Source organism: Chionomys nivalis, chromosome 8 (genome assembly GCF_950005125.1).
Source record: "Chionomys nivalis chromosome 8, mChiNiv1.1, whole genome shotgun sequence".
Lineage (NCBI taxonomy): Eukaryota > Metazoa > Chordata > Mammalia > Rodentia > Cricetidae > Chionomys > Chionomys nivalis.
The window spans coordinates 73,666,073-73,691,111 of record NC_080093.1 but is presented as its reverse complement, the minus strand read 5'-3'; the positions used below and the strand labels follow the sequence as shown (position 1 = coordinate 73,691,111).

General features: G+C 41.2%; 1 protein-coding gene across 5 annotated transcripts in view; it reads left to right on the top strand.

Annotated features, from left to right (window-relative positions):
* Tnrc6a (trinucleotide repeat containing adaptor 6A) overlaps nucleotides 1-25,039 on the top strand; it is a 169,231-nt gene that overhangs the window by 77,339 nt on the left and 66,853 nt on the right. For 3 of the 5 annotated variants that reach the window (XM_057780008.1, XM_057780010.1, XM_057780006.1), the window contains exons 1-2: nucleotides 10,561-10,725; nucleotides 11,064-11,111. The exons of 1 other annotated variant lie outside the window; for it this stretch is intronic. In XM_057780008.1, coding sequence (XP_057635991.1) covers nucleotides 10,721-10,725; nucleotides 11,064-11,111 — 53 coding nt within the window. In that variant the 5' untranslated portion in view covers nucleotides 10,561-10,720. Of the gene's footprint in view, nucleotides 1-10,560; nucleotides 10,726-11,063; nucleotides 11,112-22,633; nucleotides 22,783-25,039 lie in introns of those variants that run through there. One more of the 5 variants, XM_057780007.1, reaches the window with a different exon arrangement.

The following is a 25,039-nucleotide window of genomic DNA, read 5'->3' as shown; positions in this document are numbered from 1 at the left end:
CATAAACTTAAAATAACTACAGAACAGTAAAGTATCTGAGACCAAGTTAAAAGCACTGGCTGTATGAGCTCAGTGGTAGAGTTGTTCTTAGCATGCCTAATATTTAGGGTGCTGTCCCCAGGACAATCATTTAAGGAGTTGAAAATTTTTAAACAGTTTACTTAAAAATAAAGTTTACAGACCATATCATAAACAAAGAGGCAGCTGCTTTAATATACAAAGAGCTCTCATAATTATAAAGAATAGGAACTGCTCATAGAGAAATTTGAATTATTTATAAGTAGACACACACAATATACATTTAATGAAGAGTTTGCTGTGAAGCCATAAAGACCTGAGTTCAGATCCCCAGAACCTGTGTAAAATCTGGTTGTGGCAGAGCAAACTGTAACCCTAATGCTGGTGCATAGAAACAGGTAGATCACAAGGGGCACTGCCCAGCCAGACTATCCCAGACAGCAAGTGCTTGGTTTAGTGAGAGACCCTGCCTCAAATAAGTAACTGAGGCAGACATTCTGATATCAGCCTGCACACACATACAGGAAGGAAGGAAGGAAGGAAAGAAGGAAGGAAGGAAGGAAGGAAGGAAGGAAGGAAGGAAGGAAGGAAGGAAGGAAGGAAGGAAGGAAGGGAAAGGAAAGGAAAAAGGAAGGAAGGAAGAAATGGGGGAAAGGAGAGACTGGTAACCAAGCTAATTAAGGTAAGGGAATAGATTGACAAGCACTCTTCACAATGGGAAAGAACATGGGTGTGTTTCTAGTGGCCTACAAGGATCTGAGCTGGTACAATCCCTTTTGGTATTTGATACAACCAAACAGTCTATTTCTATGAGTCTCTGCCACCAATGTTTCAAATATATCAACAAATGTGTAAGCAAAAGGAATTTTAGAATAACTGCAAACTAACAGAAAAGTTTGAAATACCCTAAAGAGCTCTTTCTTCCTGAATCAAAGGAAAATAAATTGCTGACCATCTAAAAATACATCCAAATGCATGCTAATTGCTTTGGGATAAAATCACATCTTATTTCCTGAAATCTGGGAAGTTCTAGTTAGTCTCACTACAACCACCAAAGGCAAGAAATTAACATGGACACCATCCAAGCCCCACATCTCTTTTAGTCTCTGGATTGCATTCACACAGAGAACCCAGTTTACAACCAAACATTGCTTTTTAATATTTCCTTCCTCTTCTCCTTCTCCTCTCTTGACTGGGGGTAGAAACCAAGGGGTTACTCAGGTTAGGCAAATGCTCTACCACTGAACTACACTCCCAAACTTTAAAAAAATTCCCTAAATTGCCCACACTGGCCTTGACTATTCGATCCTCCTCAGTAGCAATCTCCCAAGTAGTTGGGATCTCAGGCCTGTTTTACCAGGCCTGGCTTTGGTCTTCAGTCAGCAACAGTTCCTTCATCTTCTTTTACTAGTTAAAGTCTTGGCACCCTAAAAACCACCAGCTTGCTCTTGGAAAGTTTAATTTGTGTGAGTTCTTCATGATCATATTCAAGTTGTACATCTTGAAAAACACAGGAGTGCCGGGTTCACACCTTTAATCCCAGCACTTGGGAGGCAGAAGCAGGTGGATCTCTCTCAGTTCGAGACCAGCCTGATGTACAGAGCTAGTTCCAGGACAGGCTCCAAAGCTACAGAGAAACCCTGTCTTGAAAAACCAAAAATAAATAAATAAAATAAAAAAGAAAGAAAGAAAGAAAGAAAGAAAGAAAGAAAGAAAGAAAGAAAGAAAGAAAGACACAGGAGTGACGCTATATTTCTCTCGAGGATGCTGGACACGCGTGTGTTGGCTCCTGTGATGCTAACTTCGATCACTTCCCTGAGATGGTATCTTTTTTTTCCCCCTTTCAGTTCATAAGCAATTTGTGGGAGGTATTTTAAAATTATGTAAACACCATGTTTCTCATCAGAGACTTTTTCAAACAGCTTTATTGATTCACATATTTAAAGTGCATAATTTGATGAGTTTTGACATATGTCTACAGCTGTGAAAACATCCCCACAATCACACTCGCAAACCTATCTGTCATCTCCCAACATTTCCCCTTTTTCTTTCCTGTCATCCTTCCTTCTCATCCTTTCCCACATTCTTCCTATCTGCAGGCACCCACTGACAGCTTTTCTGTCACCACAGAATAATTTATGTTTTCTGAGACTTTGTACATTGAATCTTCCGGTCTTTGTCGCCCCCTTCCCCCTCCCGTCCCCTGTGGCCTGGATTCTGTCACTATCATAACCCTGAAATTCCTCCATGGTGTGTATGTCAGCAGCCCACCTCTTTGCCGATACACACCACACTCTTCTATGCAGAATTCACAGTTTCTATGCCTTAGTTGGATTTAATTGATTGATTCATTCATTTTTTTCCCCTTTGTATAAAAGGTACAGTTTTATTTTTCATAGTTCTGGGGCTTGGGAAGTTGAAGATCAAGGTGACTGACTGTTTGGCGAGGGTTGCTTCCTGCTTTCCCAAGTGCCATCTCGTTGCTATTTCTAGAATCAGGAAACCACTGGAACAATTTTGTCACTTGTTTCCCATCTCTCATAGATCACCATCTCCATTGCTTGATGTCTGTTGTTTTTAAAGCCATTGTCTCATAATTTGTCTAGCATTTTTTTACTTGTTTTTTTGGGGGGCGGGGGGAGATCATCCTAGCCAATCCATTTGGTTGGAATCATCAGACTTTGACTGAATGAATAGATTTTATGAATATATTTGTCTATTTATAGACATTTAATTTCCTATTGTGTTGCTATAATTCTTTACTACCATAATGCATTTTAGTGTTCAAATTATCTTCAACTTGGTCAGGAGGTATAAGCATCACTAATGTAAAATAGAATTTCTCTGCTAAAACCTATAGAGCGGGAGTGGAGGAGGGTAGCCAAGATGACAAGACAAGGGACATTATCAGAGAAAGGAGGGAGCAACACTATTGCTTTGGCTGTAACTGTCTGAGGGACCTACTCAAAAGAAGAGGTACCCATTTGATCCTCACTAAAGCCACGAAGATGCCTGGTGGGTCTGGTGGCAAGCCATAGAACTATTGAAAGGTTGCTCTTGGTATTTGTAACATAAATCAAAATAGCAGTTGAAGAGACCATTGGGGCATCTAGAGGAATCCTATTCCTGCCAGTAGTCCTGATGGTGACAGACGGCTGCCTGGCAGAAGGATGATGCTTCTTGACACCATTAAGGAAATACTAGAGAAGGAGAGGTGACATTTGTTCTTCTTTGTTCTAAAAATACCTTCAGTTAAATGTTTGGGCCTCCCAAGCACTTAGTCACGTACTGGCAATACAGCAAATACAATGGACATGCTCTACTCTCTGGGATCCGACATGTCAGGTAAATACGTTTAAACAAGATAACATAAGTTGTCTCATGAAAACACGTGAGATTCCAACCCTGAATGCACCAGTTCTTCACAGAGAACTGGGTTCCCACTTCAGTAGCAGGGAACTAGAATGATGCCAATTTACTAGTCGTACTTGACTCATATCTGCATTCTGATGAGGGACGGTTTGCAAAGGAGACAGCATTTGAACTCGGCTTTGAAGTAGAATTTGTGAGGTAGACACAATGGGGAGCAAAGGCCTCCCATTCACACAGAACAGCATGTTCAAGCCACAGAGCTACTGAAAGACACAATAAACTGACTGTAGTTCAATGTCACTGGATCACAAAATAGGGATTCTGAGAAATGGGGTAGGGTAGGCTCTTGAAGGCCTTTATGTTATGTGAGGGGTTTCAGATGGGGTTCTATAGAATGCAGCAATTCAAGAATTTTTAGCCTTCGAGCCATTCATTTAGTGGCAGCGGGAGCTCATCAGATTTACTGGCTCGGGAAACCTCTTTGCCAGCAAAATAGATACTTAGATGGGAGGAGATAAGCAGGAAGTAGGAAGACCATACGTTCATTAGCAAGAACTACAAAGAGCCTAATATGTACTAATATCTTCTACATGTGGAGATTTAAGGAAGAGGGCAGACATGTGCCTTGTTCTCCCGAACTTCCCAGAGAATCGGAGACTCAAAGAATAAACAGATGGCAGAGAAGCTTTGTTACAAATGTGATTAACGCTATGGAAAGTCTAGAATAGCTTCAGAGTACTACGCAACTGGGAGCGTCAAAGTGAGAGAAGAGCATGAAGAGATGAGAAGGCAAGGCTTTCTTGAGCAAGGAGACGGGAGCCTTTTAGAAAACGAAAGGCTGAATGCTTAAAGCAAGGTGAACAAGGAGGTGATGAAAGGCCACGGCTACGGGTAATGTTGGGGGATGGCAAAGATACTACATGTGGAGCCAAGAGCCCTCAGCGCCTTGGCATTATTTTAAGATGGACTGTAAGATGATGATGGTTTTTTATTTAAAGTTAGAACATTCAGGCTGTTGGATGGGAATTGTCCCAACACACGGCAAACAGAATGAGTATGCGTACTGCTGGAGACAGCGAAATCATGACCCTTCACCCACTTGGGAATGCAAATGGGCACAGATTATTTTAATAACATTCTGTTGTTTCTCATCCAGTTAAATATGCATGTATTCTAGGATGCAGCAATTCTATTCTAGAGGTATGCTAGTCAGCTCTCTTCTTACTATAACAAATACCTGAGATAATCTACCATGAGAATAAGAAAAGGGTTTCGCTGTTGTTTGTTTGCTTTTCCAGCTCACCATTTTGGAACGTTCAGCCTTTGATCAGTTGATTCCATTGCTTATGAGCCGTGGTTCAGAGTATACTACTGCAGAAGTACAAGGCAGAGCAGAAATAGCTTGTGGCTGAGAAGGCCAAGAGAAAAGGAACAGGGGTTCCCACTATCCCTGTCAAGGATACACCCACAAAGACTTGAGAAGCTCTCACAGAAAGACTCCCAGTGGTGCCGTGCTGGGGAAAAGCCTTTACCACATGGCCTTTCGAAGGCATTTGTAACTCAAACTATAGCATTTAGGTATAGTTGAGAGAAATGAAGACATGTCCGTTGTTGTGCCAACGTTTCCGGGGAGATGCAGAATAATGTCTACTCATCCCAGATGGGGCATCTACCACAGACCAGAGTCATAGTGCCACCAAAGGCCAGCTTTAATAAACAAGGGGTTTACTGGGTCCCTTACAGGGATATGGGTGAGGAAGTACAGGAGCAGGGGTAACACAAAGGCCGCTGCATCACCGATAAGCTCACCTCAGCCTGGACAACTGCTCAGGAAAGCTGCACCCAGAAGCTTTCAGAATGAACACATGAAACTCTTCAGTTAGAGTCTTTTCTCCCCGGCAATTGTTCATTGCTGATAGGACCTTGGAGGGGGAACCTTGTGAACTTGATCGGTTTCAGCATTTCTCAAACTTGTGAGGAGTTTTCTTCCTCCCTCCAGGAGGGAATGTTTGAATTCAGATGAAATTGTCCCACAGATGTCCACTGTGTAATAGTAATAGTCCCTAACTAAAAGCAATAACTGACCAATAGGAGGATTGGCAAGCAAGTTTTGGTATATCTGTTCAATGGATATTACCCACAAAAAAAGAAACAAATTTGGTACAAAGAGCATATAAATAAATCTTAGACTTGTTCAGCTAGAGAAATCAGACGGAAAAGGGTATATATGGTGGGACTCCATTATATGAGCTTCCAGAATGAGAGTACTGATTTGTGGAGATGTAAACCATAGAAGTAGTTTTTAGGTGCTCAGGGTATGGGAGAGGATGGGAGAGAGGGACTGAGAAGAGGCACAAGGGAATTTTCTTGAGTGACAGAACCCTTTTATATTGATTGTGGTTGTGGTTACATGAATACATTTGTCATAATACATGAGGGTTTCCCCTTTAAATGGGTGAATCATGTTTTGTGGAAAGCATAGCACCATAAGGAAAAAAGAATAAAAAAAGGATCGAGAAAGGGACACTGGAGTTTTCAGGGTGTGCTGGAAGGGGGGTGTCAGTGAGAAAAGAGAGGAAGAAAAAATGAAGAGGATATTTCCAAAATAAAATGTCCTGCAGATGCATTGAAAGATGGGGGTGGTGGTGTTAAAATTAATTTTTAGGTCTCTAGTTGGGACAGCTTATGGACTGGTCCTTTTCCTATTGGCCTGTCACTTGGCTCCATTATGACATGCTTACCCTGTTTCCCCCTCCCGTCTTGATAATTTCATCATTGGAGTAAGAGGCGTCCTCAGAGTGCATTCCTTGGCTGTTTTATGGTATCATAGGAATGTTCATTAATGAAGTGTCCACATCTTCAGCTTCAATCAGCTGCACATAGAAAGTACTTAAGACAACGTTGCGTCAGTCCTGGGTACCCACAGACTTCCGTTATTTCCTTAGTAATACAGTTTAGTAACTCTTTGTGGATATTCACTTTGTACTGGGTATTATAAATACTTCAGAGGTGATTTAAAGTTCATAAGAAAGCCAGGTGTGGTGGCATATACCTTTAATCTCAGCACCCAGGAAACAGAGTCAGGGGGATCTTGGTGAGGTGGAGGCCAACCTTGTCTGCATAGTGAGTTCACACACATAGTGAGAACCTATCTAAACACAAAAGCAAAACTGCACTATATAAGTGAATTTATTTCTGTTTGCTCAGAGCTTGTCTGTTCTAGAGCTATGGTGTGTGCCCTGTAATTTCAGTCTTTGAGGTGTAATTGACTAGACTCTGCTACGTCAGTCTCTGTGTGGGGCACAGTTCCTCCATAGAGTCTTCAGAGCATTTACAGACCGAGTGACATTTGATTTCCTTTCAGTTACTCTGTCTCCTTTACAGCATATGTATGTATACATATATGTACATATTTTAAATGATATGTTATGTTGATAGATTATATATATATTTATATATATTTAAATGATATATGTTTGGTTGATAGATTATATTATCTGTGATCATCATTTTGGGGTGGTAAAAGGTTGTAGTTATAAAGTATCATCAAAAAATATGTTAGGTCTAATGCACTTGAGATCTGCAATATAGTGGTTAGGAGGGGGCTTTAGAGTCAAACTATACACACATACATATATATATATATATACATATATATATGATGTGGGAGTTGATGTATGCTGTGAATATGTTTTATTGTCATTGGTTAGTAAAGCTGCTTTCAACCAATGGCTTAACAGAGAAAAGACAGGCTGAAAGAGATGTATAGAGAGAGTAGCAGAGTCAGGGAGAAGCCAGATAGCCTCCACTAGAGACAGACACCTCTGCTGGAGCTTGCCAAAAACTTTGCCGGTAAGCCACAACTTCATGGTGATGCACAGATTAATGGAGATGGGTTAGTTTAGGATATAAGAGCTAGCTATCAATATGCTTAAGCTATTGGCCAAACAGTATTATAAATAATATAGTTTCTGAATGATTATTTTGGGTCTAAGCGTCCGGGAACAAATGAGCAACATTCCAACAATTTGGCGCCACCAACATGATCGACTATATCCATGTAAAATACACACACACACACACACACACACACACATAAAATCTTAATCACAACCGGGCTGTGTTGGCACACACCTTTAATTCCAGCACTCGGGAGGCAGAGGCAGGTGGATCTCTGTGAGTTCAAGGCCAGCCTGGTCTACAAGAGCTAGTTCCAGGACAGGCTCTAAAAGCTACAAAGAAACCCTGTCTCAAAAACCAAAAACAAAAAAACAAAAAAACAAAAACAAAACAAAAAAAAACTTAAATCACTTATTACTTACGTGATTTTTGAGAAAATTAATCACAACTGCTGGTAAAAGGGGTGTAACACTCCCACCTCATTGGGCTGTACAAAGACAACAATTAGTGACTAATTAGTATTTGTAAAGTACTTAGAACAGTTTGGGACAGCACATTAAATACTGAAGACATTGTAATTAAATGATGTAAATACACTCTTCCCAGGAAAGCTTATCCATGTTCATGTTTTCAATTTCTTTCTATTTATTACTGTGATGACTTTCTCAATTTAAAAATATTGATTGGGGATGTAGCTCAGTGGTATAGTGCTACTTAGCATACATTTTTGCTATGCTGAGCATTGCAAAGAAAAATTTGCATATATGAATGTCTTGCTTGTGTATATGTGTGTACACCACATGTGTGTCTGATGCCTGAAGAGGCCAGAAGAGGACATTGGATGTCCTGGAACCGGAATTACAGACAGTTGTGAACTACGGTATGGGTGTTGGGAACTGAACTCGGGTCGTCTGGAAGAGTACCAAGTGCTCTTCACTATTGAGCTGTTTCTGCAGTCTCCATTTTGGTTTTTGATAAAGAGGAAAAATTAATCCTTGCCTTCCAAATACATAATTTGTCAATTATTAGTCTAGTCATTTAGCCTTCTCAGTAAGGCAAATTCGTGTTGAAGCAACCGTAGGAACTGAACAGAAAGACAAGCGAATAAATAGAGGAAAGGTCCTGTCTTAGTTTGCCTTCTATTACTGTGATGGACACCACAATGACAAGCAACTTGGGGAGGAGAGGGTTTGTTTCAGCTCACAGTTTATAGTTCATCTTACAGGGAAGTCAGAGCAGGAACTCAAGGCAGGAACTGAAGCAGAAGCATGGAGGAATGCTGCTTACTGGCTTGCTCCCAATGGCTTGGAACCCCCTTTCTTTTTTTTTCTACTTTTTTTCCCCTACTCCCTCCCTCCCCCCAGAGTTTCTCTGTATAATAGCCCTGGCTGTCCTGGAACTTGCTTTGTAGATCAGGCTGGCCTCAAACTTACAGAGATCCACCTTCCTCTGCCTCCCAAGTGCCTGTAGCTTACTTTCTTATACAGCCTGGGATAGCAGGCCCAGGGATAATGCTACCCACAGTGAGCTGAGCCTCTCCACACCCATCAATCAAGAAAATGCCTATAGATCCACCTACAGGCAAACTCTGTCGGGTTCCTCTTCGTAGATGATTCCAGTTTGTGTCAGTTTAACAAAGAAACTAACCAGGATAGGTCCTACTTAAGTTTGGTAGAACACTAGCATTCAGGAGACAGAGGCAGGCAGACCACTGAGAGTTTGAGGCCAGTCTGGCCTGCATAGAGAGTTCTAGGCTAACCAGGCTACATAGTAAAGTCAGACCCATATCTCAAAACTTACTGGCATTTACTTGGTACTCTTCATTTTATATTTTTTTTTCAAAAAAATGTTTATAGGCTCATAAAATTAAAAACACTAATTTATGTATTTACTACAACACACATTTCTCCCAGAACAGGACAGTCACATAGCTTGTTTCATGGGAGAGAGTGGAGCATGTCTAAGCCAGTTGGAGGATTTAGGACAGAAAAGAGCAAAAGGAAGTAATCTGCAGAGTGAGTTTTCTGAGAAAGCAAAAGGGAACAGGTTTTAAGTAGAGGAGAAATATGGCAATCACAAGAAGCACTGTGTGCATCGAATATACAAGAATATATGTACCTATGTGCACTTAATATACAAGAATATATGTACCTATGTGCACTTAATATACAAGAATATATGTACCTATGTGCACTTAATATACAAGAATATATGTACCTATGTGCACTTAATATACAAGAATATGTACCTATGTGCACTTAATGCATTATATTGCCTCATCTACCTGTAGGTCTGTATCTTATTGTATTTACATTCAGGTATGTGCCTACATTGTAATTTTTTACAATTATTGCCCTAATTATATCTCCATGATTTATATTGCTGTATCTTATTGTATCTATATATAGATTTATATGCTTTACGGGTATTTATCTTACAGTATTCACAATCAGGTGTTCACATGTTTTTCTGCGGACTAGTCTAGAATCTGCCTTTTCATTCTTTTATTGTAACCAAGTCCTCCGGCCGGTATTTTCCCACTCCATCTTTTCCTGCGCCGCAAGTGGCTGGATGCTTTTTAATGCCGTCTCACGTCGCCGGACTTCGGAGCTAGTTAACAGTTTTCACCCTTCCCAGTGTCGTCAGTTATTATCTTGACGATGAAGTACTTAAAAGCGATACCCCAAGTGATTATTTCTTGAGTAGAAATGAGTGGAAGTGGAATTGCTGAGTCAAGGGTGTGTAAAATTTTAGGCGTAAAATCGTACTGAAACCTCACAACCAGCCTCAGGTACGCATTCGTCACCTGAGGAGAGGCGCAAGCAGAGAGGTTAAATAATCTGGCTCAAGGTCAAAAGTAATTAGATGTGGGTGAATTTAAAAACCGGGCGGGCTCCTCCGGCGGCGGCAAGGGTGGAATTTGCGGTTTGGTGGATTTTTTTTTTTTTAAAGGCGTGTTTCTGTGAGGGAGGGGGGCCGGGCAGAGGGGAAGGAAACTTGTGTCGCAGTAAAGAAGGAGGAGGGGAGGATCGGACTCAAACCCGAGCCGGCCTCGGCGAGAAAGGCTGCGGTCTGCTCTCGTCAGGCCCCGAAGACATTTGCGGGGAGCCTCGGAGTTCCCCGACAGCTCCGGCGAGGTCCCGGCCGCGTCGGGCCGTTGCCAAGCTTCTGCCCTGTCCAGCAGGCCTAGTTGCTAGGGCCTCCATCTTGGGGCTCCGGGCCCCGCGCCCCCGGAAGGGGTTGCCAGTAGGGCATTCACTTCCGGTCTGGGGCCTGCGGCGGCAGCGGTGGCGGCGGCGGCGGCGGCAGCGGGTCGGTGTAGAAAATGGCGCTGGTGCAGCGGCTCGGGCCTGTCCCCGCGGCGCTGCGGAGGGCTTGAGGCTCGCGAGCCTCGTTCCCCGCGCCCCACGCGCTCGTGCACTTTACACACATGAGGTGAGCGGACCGGAGGGATGTCTCGCTCGGGGTCGGGAGGCAGCCGTCGGCGCTGCCGCAGGACCCCTCGGACTGCGGGGCGGCGGTAGCACGGGGCAGTCCCCGGGGTGCGCGGGCTTGGGTGGGAGGCCGCGGGCGGCCCGGGAGAAGCTTCGGCCCCGCGCGGGCTGCGGCGCTGGGCTCGGTCGTCCTGGGCTCGGAGGCCCGCAGCGCTGCAGCCCGCAGCCCCGCCCCTCCCCCACCGCGCGGGCGCTCTGCCGCAGAAGCTCCGTTTTCACGCGCATCCCCCTCCCCCGTTTTTTTTTTTTTTGTTTGTTTGTTTTTGTTTCCTGTTTCAGAGAATTGGAAGCTAAAGCTACCAAAGACGTAGAGAGAAATCTTAGCAGGTAAGATGGGCGAGCCTTCAGTCTCCCTCCCCCTTTATAATCGTGTGTTTCTACTCTGCTTCTGCTTCGCCCTTCCTGGGTTTACGGACTCTACCCCCCCTCGCCTCCCTCATCCCGTGTCATTTGCTTTCGCACGCAGGGAACAGACATTCGGGAGAAACGTCCTCAGGGAATATTGCATGGGGAGGGCATTGCAGGGAGACGCGTAATTAAGAGTGTTCGTTCTTAAAAAGAAAAGCAAAAGGCAGTTCTTGTAAACTTAGTTAAAGCATTCTCACCCTTTTAGAATTTAATTAGGGGACTTGTGCATTAATTACTATTGTAAATGGTTGCAGGCATTGTGTGACTCATGATTGAGGCGGCCCTTATGGCGGGCTGTCAAACTGTTTTGGCTTCCCCGTTATTACTTTGTAGCTAAATTGTTGCCTTTATAAAAAGATACTATGTGTTTGCATTTTTTTCCTCTCTGTCTCTGCACATTGTAGTCAGGCGGATTCTTTTGCATTGCAAACAGTTTTGTCCTTGAACTTCATGGAGCATAAACTGCGTTTTGTTTTCTTTGAAACTACATTTTAGTCTGTGTTCAGTGTGTGCTCTTTTTATCAGCTGGGAAAGTAATTAAAAATCGTTCTCAGTGATTATCACTTCTGTTGGGCATGAGTGCTTTTGCACTGGTAACTTAAGCATCAAATACTACCTCAAAGAAAAGGGTTGTGTCTTGTCCCCCACCTCCAAGTGATGCATTTCTGGAAAACGTTTGGTTTTATTGAGCTGTAATTGCTTCACCATCAGGGAATTGCGCTATACTTAACCCTTTTTCAGATCCATTTTAAAACAGGCTTTCCCTTCCCTATTCACTTTTTTTTTTTGCATCATATTTGGACTCACAGAAACTTCGAGATTAATACAATCTGAACAGCTTTATTCGTGACTTACGTTTGTTTGTTGGAAGTTCTAGGCTTATGTTGGGGTTATTAACACACTTGTAATTGCACAAATACTTTTCACCATGTAGAAATTATTCCAAATTTCTGGCTCTTTGAATTTATGTTAATCTGTTGGGGTGACTGTTAAAGAATCTGTTCCGTTGGCAAAGGAACAGTATTGGCTTACCCAGTGAGAGGTTTTCTGGAACTCTAAATAATTGCGGAAATCACTTAAAGGGACATTAAAGCTGCTATCAGTGGCTAAATAACTGTCATCTGTATGCTTAAACAAGTTATGCTGTCAAAAACTGGGGAAGAAATAATAAGATACAGAGCCAAACAAAATAGATTGAATTATTAAGGTGTAATTTTAGTAACAGTGTAGGTGTTGGGTCTTTTTCTCCCTCTATTTTTGTTTCGTCAGGTAGCCACATAGGTGTTGTTTCTATGAGGGTACCTAGACCTTAGGTAAACATTGTAATACAAGCATGGTTTTCATCATGATCGGGCAGAACTTGGACTCTCTTCTATTGGCCTTGGATCAGAGTTTGAATTTTAGCTCTGCCTCTTAAAATGACCTTGACTCTTGGCAAGTCACTTGGCCTTTCTCTGTCTAATCTATGAAATGAGAGGCTTGGTCCATCCAGTTGCTAAGGTCTCTTAGGCCCCTTGGGTTACATAAAAAGGAATCCATTGCTGTCACTGTCCATAGAAGGCATGTACAATCTGGTGGGGAAACTATATAGTATGTGCATAAATAATGGTAACACATGGTAGTTGATGTAGGGGTCAGAAGGGGATGGTGGTCCACCATGTGCTTGAAGCACCTCAGTTGATCATATGATGTGAAAAAGAAAAATACTGAGATTTTTTTAAAAGCACTGTCCTGTGAGAAGGGAACAATTAAGGTGCTTTGAGTAGAGAAAGAGGTGATTAGATTAGATGGACACATGCTTCAAGTAAAAAGTGTCAATCTTTGCCTGGTGGTGGTGGTGCAAACCTTTTAATCCCAGCACTCGGGAGGCAGAGACAGGCAGGTCTCTGTGAGTTCGAGGCCAGCCTGGTCTACAAGAGCTAGTTCCAAGACAGGCCCCAAAGCTACAGAGAAACCCTGTTTCGGAAAACAAAAAAACAACAAAAAAAAGTCAATCTTTATTAGTACCCTACTCAGGGCTCCGTGGCAGTTAGTATTCACCCTAGTAAACTTAGCATTTTCTAGGAACCAGTGAGGGATGAATGTGGGCAAACTTAACAACTAATCATCATCTGCTTGCTGTACTCATCCAAAGACTTTGCACGCCTCCTTACCCTCAAGAGGCTGGGTGAATTAAGGGTTCTTAGCCTTGCTTTACATATAAGAGGTTTGAGGTATAAAGAGGTTGAGTAACTACAGGAGGTCTTACCACTGGTAATTGCAGGAGTCATCAGCCTTCATGCTCTGTTTAAGCTCTTATTGAAGGTAACACGCTTCACTTTGAAAAATTGGAACATTTCTTTTTAAAAGTAGACCCTACAACCGCATGCGATATGTTTATCTTGGACCTTCTCACTATGGACACTGCTTATATTTTACAGCAGCTAATTAAACTATTTGAGGACTGCCCTTTGTAGTGTAGGATGTCCAGCATCTACCAGGAGTACTCCCTACTCAGTGTTTGTAATGATCAGAGTGTTTTCAGATTCTGACAAACATCTCTGGTAGAAGGTGGGGATGGGGGGCAGGACTGTTAGAGATCTTGGTTCAGGTTTTGAAAAGTCCTAAGTATATAAATGATGAATTCATATAAGCCTCTTTTTTTTTGTATAATGGAAGCCCAGCAAACCCCAATATGTGTGTCCAGCTTGAAAGCTCTGTTTTGTGTGTGTTAGAGTTGTGTTGCCATTCTTCTTTCCAGGGATAAGTGGCAAATCCTTACCAAGATAGTCCAGGTGTCCAGTGGCAGTTAAGCAAAATGGTAAAACAGACATTTTACTCATTAGGTTAGCTAGCATTTAAAATTCACTTTTTGACCTTTAGAATTGTCTCACTTTGCATTACCATGTACTTCATTCAAAAGAGGGAGCTGTGATGTCTAGATGAGGGTGACTACCATTGGATTGGAGTTTTGGAACCAAATCCAAGTTCAGAGAGGATGTTAGAACAGAAGAAATGAAGACTCCAAATCCAGTAAGCATACAGGAATTTGGTCTAGCAGAAATAGCAAGTAATTAACCAGACTCTCTTAAGGTATGTTATGTGGAGGGCTTTGAATGTCAGGCTGAGAACTTACACATTTAGATGGTCTAAGGGGCCTCTGCCTGCCTTATGGTAGGATGCCAGTGTGATAGGAAACTCTTCTAGCCTAGCAGTTGTGACCAGGTGTGTGCGTGCTGCTAGGGAGAGGTGAGAAGGTGAGTTACTGAGGAAGTGGAACCTGGGATTTCAAAGCAGATTAGTAGTGAGGGGTGTTCTGCATTTAGGGTAAATGAGAGATTGACCCAGTCTCCAATGAAATTTATTGAAATAGAAATTTATGTGAGGAGAAACAGTGATAAGTTACAGTCACAGTTTAGAGGGGAGACAGAAACCCTCCATTAACTACTACAACTCAGTTGATGTAAAACAGTTAAACTTTTTTTTTTTTTTTTTTTTTAACATGTATGGTTGTCCAGAAGAGGGAAAGGGAATTGGATACCCTGGAAGTGGTGTTACGGATGGTTGTGAGCTGCCGTGTGAATCAAGCCTGGATCTTTGAGAAAAGCAGCCAGTGCTTTTAACTGCTGAGTCATTCCTCTAGATCCCAGTTGTTACACTTTTTGAAAGTATATTTGGAGGCTAAAGTTACAGAGTTAGTGAATAGTCAGAGCTGGATCTTAAGGCATCAGTTGGTGTCTGTTACTTCTTAAGTGAGAATGCTGATTGAGGGACTATCTAGATTTACAGAGCTGGAACTCCAACAGGTCTTCTCACTCAATTCTGGTCTTTTCATTGCACAGTAGATAAAACATAATGTATATTTCTTCTCTTTGGACAGAAAAAAAACCAAAACAATTATCTCACTATGTCTCATGCCTATTCTAGTGCTTTCTATAATTTAGGCGTATTGTGTAAGTAGAAGTTAGCAAAATTTGTGATAGTGATCCCTGCTCCCCAAACCAACTGTTAAATGCCATTGCACAGCAAATATAAAAGGTTGCCCGTATAGCATCTAACCTAGGACACTTTTGACTGAACCATGAATATCTGAAACAGATGCTGTCACAGAGACCCAAGACAACAGAAGTGAGCCAGGCTGTACCTCTCTCTAGGTAAGGGTATTTGCTGTTTCTGGTCTCCAATTGTTTAGGTGAAAAATCATCCTGATTTGCTAGGCTTTGCTGTTGTTTGCTCTGATGTGGTTTGTAGACTAGGCTTCTTTCTAGCTTAATTTGGAGATGATGTGGTGAATTAGTTGCTAGGATAAATGAATACAGACTGGGGGCTTAGCTTAAAACTGACATTGCTCTGGAAAATTTGAACATGAACATTGTAAAAAGAATATAATCTCTTTTGAATTTTGGCATATTAAATATGTCTGAAAGTATAATTTGAAAGGCATAAAGTCTTTTACAGTTTGATTTTATGACAAACTCAGAAGTATTGCCCATGATTGGAAATACTAAAATGGCATGTGTTATATGTATTCTTTTCAGTTTGGATACTCTTACTCCAGATTGAGATGGCTTTCACCAAATTTTCATTTTAAAACAATTATTTGAGGGCTGGAGAGATGGCTAGGCAATTAAGAGCTCTTGTTGCTCTTGCAGAGGACCCAAGTTGCACTCAGTTCAGTTCTTAGTGCCTGAGTTGGCTGGCTCACAACCACTTGTAACTCCAGCTCTGGGGGATCTGCTAGCCTCTTCTGGACTCCATGGGTACTTGGCACTCACATATGCACATGCACACATAATTAAAAATACAATTAATCTTAACAAAAAGTCATTTGTAACCTTAAGCAAAGTACCAAAACTAGGGTAACAAATATTCGTGCTTTTCATGATTCTTTATCATTACACTCTATCCCCAAAATACAGCATTATAGTACATAACAGTCAAATGACCAAACATGTAACATTTAACTTTACACTAGGGTCTGGAGAGATGGCTCAGTGGTTCAGAGCACTGTCTGCTCTTCCAAAGGTCCTGAGTTTAATTCCCAGCAACCATACGGTGGCTCACAACCGCCTGTATGAGATCTGGTGTTATCTTAAGGAAGAGACCTGGTCAGTCGTCCTCATCAACTTAGACCATGTAACCATGGACAAGTTCAACAAAACCGCCGTATATGAGCTGCCCATGCATGCTTCAGCATTGCCAGGGCATAAATTTCATAGGTTTATATTTACTTATTTTCAGTTGTCATGGTGGGTTTTCTTTTCACCATTTCTTGGTCCATGGTTTCATTAGCAGTCTTGTCTCTGAAGCTTCCTTGCTACCCCTTTTGTGAGAGTACAATTTTTTGATTAGTTGTTTTATATAATTCAATTTGGGGTTGTCCTATCACTTCTGAATGATCAAATTGAGGTTAAATCTTCTTGGTTGAAGTGTGTCTCACCATTGGTGATGTATGTGTTCTCAGCACATCTCTGCAGGTGTTCTTGACCATTTGAAAGGAATTTTCTGTAGCATTATTCAACACTTGCACCTTTATGCTGGCCTAGTTAATGTTTCTTTCATCATAGGAAATGCTATAATTTCGGTTTAGTTTAAAATGAAACCCAAGTTTTAAAATTACAGAAACTATAAATCTACTTTAAATTGACTAATGGTTGTGATTGCTACTTTTTTTTAAAAGAGGGTATCTTTTTCTTTCTTTTTGTTTTTTTAAGACAGGTTTCTCTGTAGCTTTGGAGCCTGTCCTAGAACTTGCTCTGTAGAACAGGCTGGCCTTGAACTCATAGAGATCTGCCTGTCTCTGCCTCCCAAATGCTGGGATTAAACCACCTGGTGTTTAAAAGTGTTTTTGAAGATAGCTTCCTTGTTAGTGGACATAAAGGTTGTTTTCAACTTTGATTAATGATGTTTGATAAGAAAATGAAACATTGGTTAGGTTTGTAATTTGTATTCTATATTTTATTTATTTTGTTTTTGAGACAAATTCTCACTAGAAAGCCCAGCTTGACCTAAAATTTGGGATCTTGCCATATACTTCTCAGTTCAGTACGATCTGTACCATTATGCCAGGTATTTAGATTATCTTGGCATTGTGGCCGCAGACAAGGTAAGGTGCTCATGCTGTGAGTGTACAAGGTATGGCAGGTGAAGAGAAGTACTTTGGAAAATTGGTTATGTATTTGAACAGAACAACAAAACAAACACACTCAGAACCGAAGACTTGGTGTGCATTAGAGTTAGAAGAGCTCGAAGAGGAGTTCCATGAACATAAATAGAGTTAAAAGTTCTATTTAAGATGTCTTACTTTAAATATCATTTGCATACTCTGTTGAGTTGGCTAGGCAGCAGAAATCCTAGCATTTCCTTTCTTGTAACCAGGGAGAAACATTTGAATTTTCGGCAGTAAGTAGTGTTATGTGACAATGACTCAGCTTCCCATTTTAAGTGGAATGTTCAAAACAGATTGAAACCTAGTTGAAGAATTTTATACTTTGAACCTTAAAAGATATTTTGTACAAACAGCAATTGATTGAATTTTGTATAACAACAAACAAGACTGAGCTAGTTCACTTGTTTTGCTGTCCTTAGTGCATTGCAATCTGATAGTGTTTATTGGGCAGTTTGCTACAGAGATATTGGATGTTTTTGTAGGGATGATGTCTGTGTTTTTGTTGACTTTAGTCCTTTCTTTCTTTCTTTCTTTCTTTCTTTCTTTCTTTCTTTCTTTCTTTCTTTCTTTCTTTCTTTCTTTCTTTCTTTTTGTCCCTTCTTTCTTCTGTGTTTCTGTCCCCTGAAAAATGCGTATGTGAGCTAGCAGGAGGAAATGGTGCTGCCTGGTACCCAAATATCCTCTGACCTGAAGAGCATTCTAGTATCGCTTACCTGTTGTTAATTGCCATAGAAGGACAAGAGAAATGCATTCTTGTGAATCCTCAAGCAGGTATGAGGCACGTACAGGAAGCTTAGTGAGCATGTAACAGGCTTCTTGCTTATGTAGCTAAGGCTCTTCTGGATTCCATTCCTAGTGGGGTACACCTGTAATCTCAGCTCTTCTGAGGTAGAGGCAGGGGACACCCAAATTCAAGGTCAGCAAGTTTAAGACCATCTGGGCTACCTGAGACCTTGTCACAAAGTATAAAAATGGAAGGGGACATAAATAAGCTTTCTCTGCATTACTGCAGGGTAGTATTTCAGTTGTAAGCCAACTACTGGAAACTTCTGATTCCTCAGTGGCTGTGGAATCAGAGTCAACTATGCTCAGTACTAAGATTTTTTTAGTGCTGTCCTGCTTTTGATCTATTCTCAAATTCCTTTCTAAAGGTGTCATTCTCTGTTCCTTCTGCTCCTCCTTGCACATGTAGTCCCCAGTGGCCCTGAACTCAGACTCTCAGCTTTTTTTTTTGTTTGTTTGTTTTTGGTTTTTCGAGACAGGGTTTCTCTGTGGCTTTGGAGCCTGTCCTGGAACTAGCTCTTGTAGACCAGGCTGGTCTCGAACTCACAGAGATCCGCCTGTATATATGTGTGTGTGTGTGTGTGTGTGTGTGTGTGATATTTTTGGTCTGAATTGATAGGAATTGAATTCAGGGCCTCAAATGCCAAGCATGTGGTGTGCTGCTAAGGTGCGACCTCAGCACTGTGCCACACTGTATTTATCTCTGCATCACTTAGTAGGTGTTTCAGTTGTTTTCACTTAAGAGTTGACTAATGCTGCCATTAACATTTGTGTGCTGGTATATTTGTATGCATGGTTTACTTCTATTGAATATCTACCTAGGAATGGAATTAATTATTGGGTCGTCTGGTAGCTGTAACCTTTTGAGGAACTGCCAGGCTGTGTACAATGCAGTCAAGGTATTCTCTGCTTCACCAGCAGCTGCCCTTGTACGCATCCTTGCTGACACTTGTCCTTATTAATTGGTAGGCAGGCATCTTTGTGTATGAAGACAACTCGTTGTGGTTCTGATTTGCATTTCCCTAATGATTGATGAAGTTGAGCATTTTTTCGTGGCCTTTATTGGATGTTTGACTTGGAGAAATGTCTATTTATAGTCTGTCTTTAAATTCCAGCTTTGTCCTCCCTTCCCCCCATGGTCTCACTGCTACTCTGGCCTGGAACCTGTTTTGCTTTCTAAGTTCTGGGGTTAAAAATGTCCACCATCATGCCTGGCTTGTTTTTAAATTTTTAAATGGATCGGTTTTCAGTTTTTTGAAGCAGGGTTTCAAGTAGCGCAGGCTAGCCTCAAACCTGTTATGTAGCTGAGGATGACTTTGAACTCCTTGACCTACTTGCTTCTCCTCCAAAAACTGGGTGTATAAGCGTGCATACCACATAAGTTTTGGGGTGTATTTTGTATTGTAGAGTTTTGAGAGTTCTTAATGTATTATTATATCTATATATTATGTATTTATACTTATGATTTACAAGTATTTTCTCCTATGTAATTTTTCACTTTCTTGTTGGTTCCTTGAAGCACAAATATTTAGGTCTACTTACCTATAATAGTTCTGTTGCTTGTGCTATTGATGTTCATTCTAAGGTTGCAAAATTTTTTTTTGTTTCCCAACAGTTTTATGGTATGTATGTATGTATTTATTTATTATATATACAATATTCTGTCTATGTGTATGTCTGCAGGCCAGAAGAGGGCACCAGACCTCATTGCAGATGGTTGTGAGCCACCATGTGGTTGCCAGGAGTTGAACTCAGGACCTATGGAAGAGCAGGCAATGCTCTTAAACCACTGAGCCATCTCTCCAGCCCCAGTTTTATGGTTTTTACACTTAGGTCTGTCATCGCATTTTGAGTTGTTTTTGTGCATGATATGAAGGCTCCAATTTCATTCTTACAATTTTCCAGTTGTTTGGCACCATTTGTTGAAAAGATGGTTTCTCTGTTATTCTTGAAGGTCAGTTGCTCATTCTGAAGGGCGTTGTCTCAGGATTCGGTAGCTGTAACATTTGGTCAGTCAGCTATCTGTAGGCCAGTTTCCAGTCTCTTCGTTACTGTGGCGTTGTAGTTAGCAGGCTTGAAACGAGTCCTCCATTCTCTCCTTCTCAGGAGTGCATTGGTTCCCCTTGTGTGAATTTTAGGATCAGCTTGTCAGTTTTAATGAAAAAGTAGAATTTTTTATAAGATCAGTTTGTAGATCAGCTTAGATAATATCACCATTTTAATGACACTAAGTTTTCTAGTTGTTCATAAATATAGAATCTTTCCAGTTATTTTGGCCTTTACTTTTTCAAAGATATACTGTGTTTTAAATATAGTTTGTACTTCTTTTGTAAAATTTATTCCTAAGTGTTATATATTTTTAATTGTTACCAAGGATTGACACTAGGAGCTTAATTAAGTATGCTGAGCTTGTACTACATCACAGCTATTCTACAGTCTATGCTATCTGTGAATAGAGATAGGTGTACCATATTCCTTTCTGATCTTGCTGTGTGTTTGCCTGAGTGAACTGTCCTTCCCTTTCACTTCAGCCGGCCAGCCTGCCTACCCGCCTGCCTTCCTTTTTTCTTGTTATTTTATGCATGCGTATGGGTGTTTTGCCTGCAAGTGTGTCTGTGCCTGTGAAGGTCAGAAGAGGGTGTTGAATCCCCTGGCACTGGAGTTACAAATGGTTGTGAGCTGCCACCAAACTGGAGTTCTCTGAAAGAACAGACAGTGTTCTTAACCAGTGTGTTATATCTCCAGCCCCTATTGTTTTTGTTTGTTTGTTTGTTTTTTTTTTTTTTTTTTTTTTTTTTTTTTTTTTTTGGTTTTGAGACAGGGTTTCTCTGTGGTTTTGGAGCCTGTCCTGGAACTAGCTCTTGTAGACCAGGCTGGTCTTGAACTCACAGAGATCCGCCTACTTCTGCCTCCCGAGTGCTGGGATTAAAGGCATGCGCCACCACCGCCCGGCTCCCTGTTGTTTTTGTCTGTTTCGTATAGTGTTGAAAGACAAGTATCCTAAACTATGGGTTTTTCTGTAACTGCCCTCTGTCAGTTTAATGACGTTTTCTAAATCCAGTTGGATTTATTTTCTTAGTGAAAGCATTTTTTATTTTTGTGACTGCTGCTCTTGTATACTGATGGCATCATGTAGAGCTGTCTTCATTCTGTTAACATTGTAATTGATTTTGACTTGGAATCTGGGGGGTTAGCTGTTGGGGTGTTTCATATGCTGCATTGAGTTGTTTTTATGTATTCATTTCTATTTTGTCTATATTCTTGCTCCGACTTCTTTCTGTCCCAGCTTGTCACTCACAGTGTCCTGAGTTTTCTGTAGCCTAGTGATTAGTGTACACTTACTATGTGCCTTCAGTTAGCACTTTATCTGTATTGCCTAATTTAATCTTCACAACAGCCTTTTCAGGGAGGTACAGTTGGACATCATTAATTAGAGGATAGAGGTTTGTGAGATGTTAAACACCTTTGTAAGGCCACACAAGCTGCTGCTGGAGTTGAGGGTTAAGTTCTCCTCTCTTGACATGGGCCCCAGAACTTTGCACTGCAAGCTGTGCTTAGAAAGGGCTGCTTTGATCTGGTCTTTGAAGAAGTAGTATGTGGTGGGAATAAATGAAAGGAGCACAGTTAGGGAATGTTAGTAAAGGGAAGGAAGCAGGAATTGTTGTCTAATTAAGAGCCTCTCTCTGCCAGGGAGTACAGTTCAAGTAGAACTGGTTTTGTCCCTGGACCAGTAATTAGTCCTTTCTGGAGCAGTGAGATTAACATCTAAAATAATTAGACCATGTATATTGTTTAATTGAAGGTCAGGGGTGAGATTTGTATTGGTTGGAAAGAAATGTGAAGGAAGTAGTAATTGAGCTAAGCTTCAAAAGGGAAGTGGGACTTAGGGATTTAGGTAGGCAGCTTTACCTTAGCCTGTACCTGACAAGCTATGGAAGAGTGTTTTTAACAGTCGATGGGAATGGAACTAGTGCTGTATTTCTGGTTGTAGGTCCAAAATAAATAGTTCCAACACTGTAGACTACAGAGTGCTGCTTTCCTGGTGGTGGGATATCTATTTGACTAACTTTTCTCAACCTAAACTTTCATTATTAGTCCCCCTTTTTATATGAATAGTATTTTTACTGCTTGAGAGAAACTTGCTTGTAACAAGATGCTCTTCTTTCTACCCCTAAAAGCTTGCATTTTCTAAAATCAAAGGTATTTTCTTAGTAATTAGAGCGCAGTTCTCATAGTTGGGGAAACAACACTGACATTCGTAATTGCTAATGAGAAGACCTTATTAACATTTTATGTATTGTTTCAGTAATGTTTGTCATATCAAGGCAAAAAGAAAAAATATTTATTTTATTTTTTTTCTGGTTGGAGAGTCAATGTAAGGCCACAGGTTATATTTGGTTTACCTGCCTGTATTCTGGCACTGGGTTGCAGTTCTTTGTTGTGCAGATTTTTGGTGTTTAAAGAGTGAAGCTGTTTTGTAGGTTGACTCTCTGTTTCTGTTTGCCTGGAGCTCCTCATTAGGTCCAGAGCTGTGTTTTGGACAGAAGCAGCATAGGGGACCGAGGTGCTTTTCTTTGTGTGGGGAAATTCATGAAGTCACTTCGTCTCATTGCCACGGATGTTAGCTGTACATCAGGTTTCGTCATACTTTGACAACATGTACGTATTCTTTTTCATCAGTGTATTTTTACAGTGAAGATCAATCTTCATTCCTTATTTACTTGATGATCCATCCACATCAATGTGGAATCACAGATTCTTTTCAGAAGCTTATAATCCTTTATTAATGTTATTTTATTGCTCAAGTTCTGGGAGTAATGGGAGGTCTAGTGAGACCCGGATTATGTGTCACCTGGATCCTCATTGCTTTTGGTTTGCCTATTGTCTCTTCCTTTTCTTACCTTACATAGTTTGAAAGAGAGTATCTTGTACTTCAAGCTGGTGTCTTGAAATCTCAGTGTAGCTGAGGCAGACCTTGAATCTTCCTGTTTATACCTTCCAACTGCTGGGATTACAGACATGTATTGCTGGGTTTGACTTGTTTTTAAGTTAATATTTTGTAGTTTGCATGAAAATTCATTTTGATATGGTGTTTTCATACATATATGTCAGTCTACTCTGCTGCTCTTCCTCTTTCTCCCTCAGTGTCTTCTCCATCCCCTGTCCTTCCTTCGTGCTGGTTACCTTCCATCTCCAAGTAGTATAGCCCCTTTTCCTTTCATATCTTTTTACCACAGGAGTTATTGGAGAAACTGACTCAGCTGACTCATTCCCTTACCAGTTTATGCTGTGATTGGGTTTCTGTCCTACTATCTGCTGATGTTAATTAGGTTACCAGTGACTTTACTGTCTAGCACTGACTAGTTTATTGATCAACACAGAAATCAAGACTGAGGAGAATGTGAAGAGGAAAGCAGTAAAGCCATGAGGAATGGATGGGGGGCATCAGGAGAAAAGAGGGCAGATAGGGGTTTATAACAAGAGTGAGCATGCACTTGATGTGTGTGTGAGGGTGGCCCTGACTGGGCCATCAGAAACGTTACCTTTTGTTTCTGTTCCTACAGCAACTCTAACCACCCATCCGTGCTTCATTGTTGTTTTTCTGACAAACTTTAAAGTCTAGTTACCATCAGTATTTTTCCTTCATGCTGTCAGCTGCCCCACTGTGCTGGCTTTGCTTTTCCTTTGCATTGAGGTTTGGGCACTACACATTCACTTGGATTGCTTCTCACCGTACATTCTGCTACCTATTTTTACCCAACACTTACTTCTTGTCTACGATTCCATTGTGTGTCAATCCTGTTAACCTGTCAGGCTAACCAATCTTTATGCTCCCCGGGATTCATGTCATTCTGTGCTCTCTTGACTGGAAAAGCTACTTTTTTTTTTTTTTTTTTTTTTTTTTGTCATAGAAATTCTCCCTCTCAGGTTTTATAGTTGGTGAGGAAGACCTACAGGATTCAGCATGTAGTTGTGTGGAATGTTTGTGCAGCCATTACTGCTCAGGGATCCTGATCGGGTTCACTTTCCCTGCCAGTTAATTAAAAGGCAGGGGGGAAAGTTTCGAGAATGACAAGTAGAAGTGGGGAAATTCTTAAACACAGTAGACAGACTCAACCAATAAAGGCTTTTATTAGGGAGAGAAAACACACACAGCAAGCACACAAAAATGACTGCAAAGCAAAGTAGGGACCTTGGAAGCTGAAGCCTAGCCTCTCCTTGAGTGGTGGGGATTTAAAAAGTTTTTGAAGGATTTCTTCCCCTAATTTAGGCTTGGTCAGTTTGAAGGAAGCCAGAATGGCTGATTGACCCTCAGTAGGGAACCAGTGGAGGGAGAAAGTGCCCACAAGGCCTTTGTTTTTAAGGGAGGGTGAGGAAGAAGCCAGCCTTCTTGGAAGTTCACCACCTTCATTAGCTAGTCATGGATGGTCCCTCTCCTTGTCTTTCTGCCTATCAGAGATGTCTTAACTCCAGGTCCCTCAAAATGAAAGGAAATTGAAAAAAAAATCAACAAAGGAAAGAGGTACATAGGTCAAATCTCTGAGGAAACTAGGTGTCAGCTTCCACAGTTCCACTCCGTGCAGTTAAAGAAGATATGCTTCATTTTCCTCCCGTCACAGGGAAACATTTTTAAGATAATTTGCCAGAGGCAAGGCTTGTTAGAAATTTATTGTCCTTGGGCTGGAGTGATGACTCAGCAGTTAAAAGCACTTGTTCTTGTGGAGGACTTAGGTTAGATTCCCACCATCTACTTAGTGGCTCACAACCACCTATAACTCAAGTTCCAGAGGGTGTGAAGCTGTCTTCTGACTTCCTTGGGTACCAGGCACATGTGCACAGACACACATGCAAACAAAAGCATTTGTACACATAAAAATAAATAAAAGTAGATAAAAAAATTTATTGCTCGAGGCTT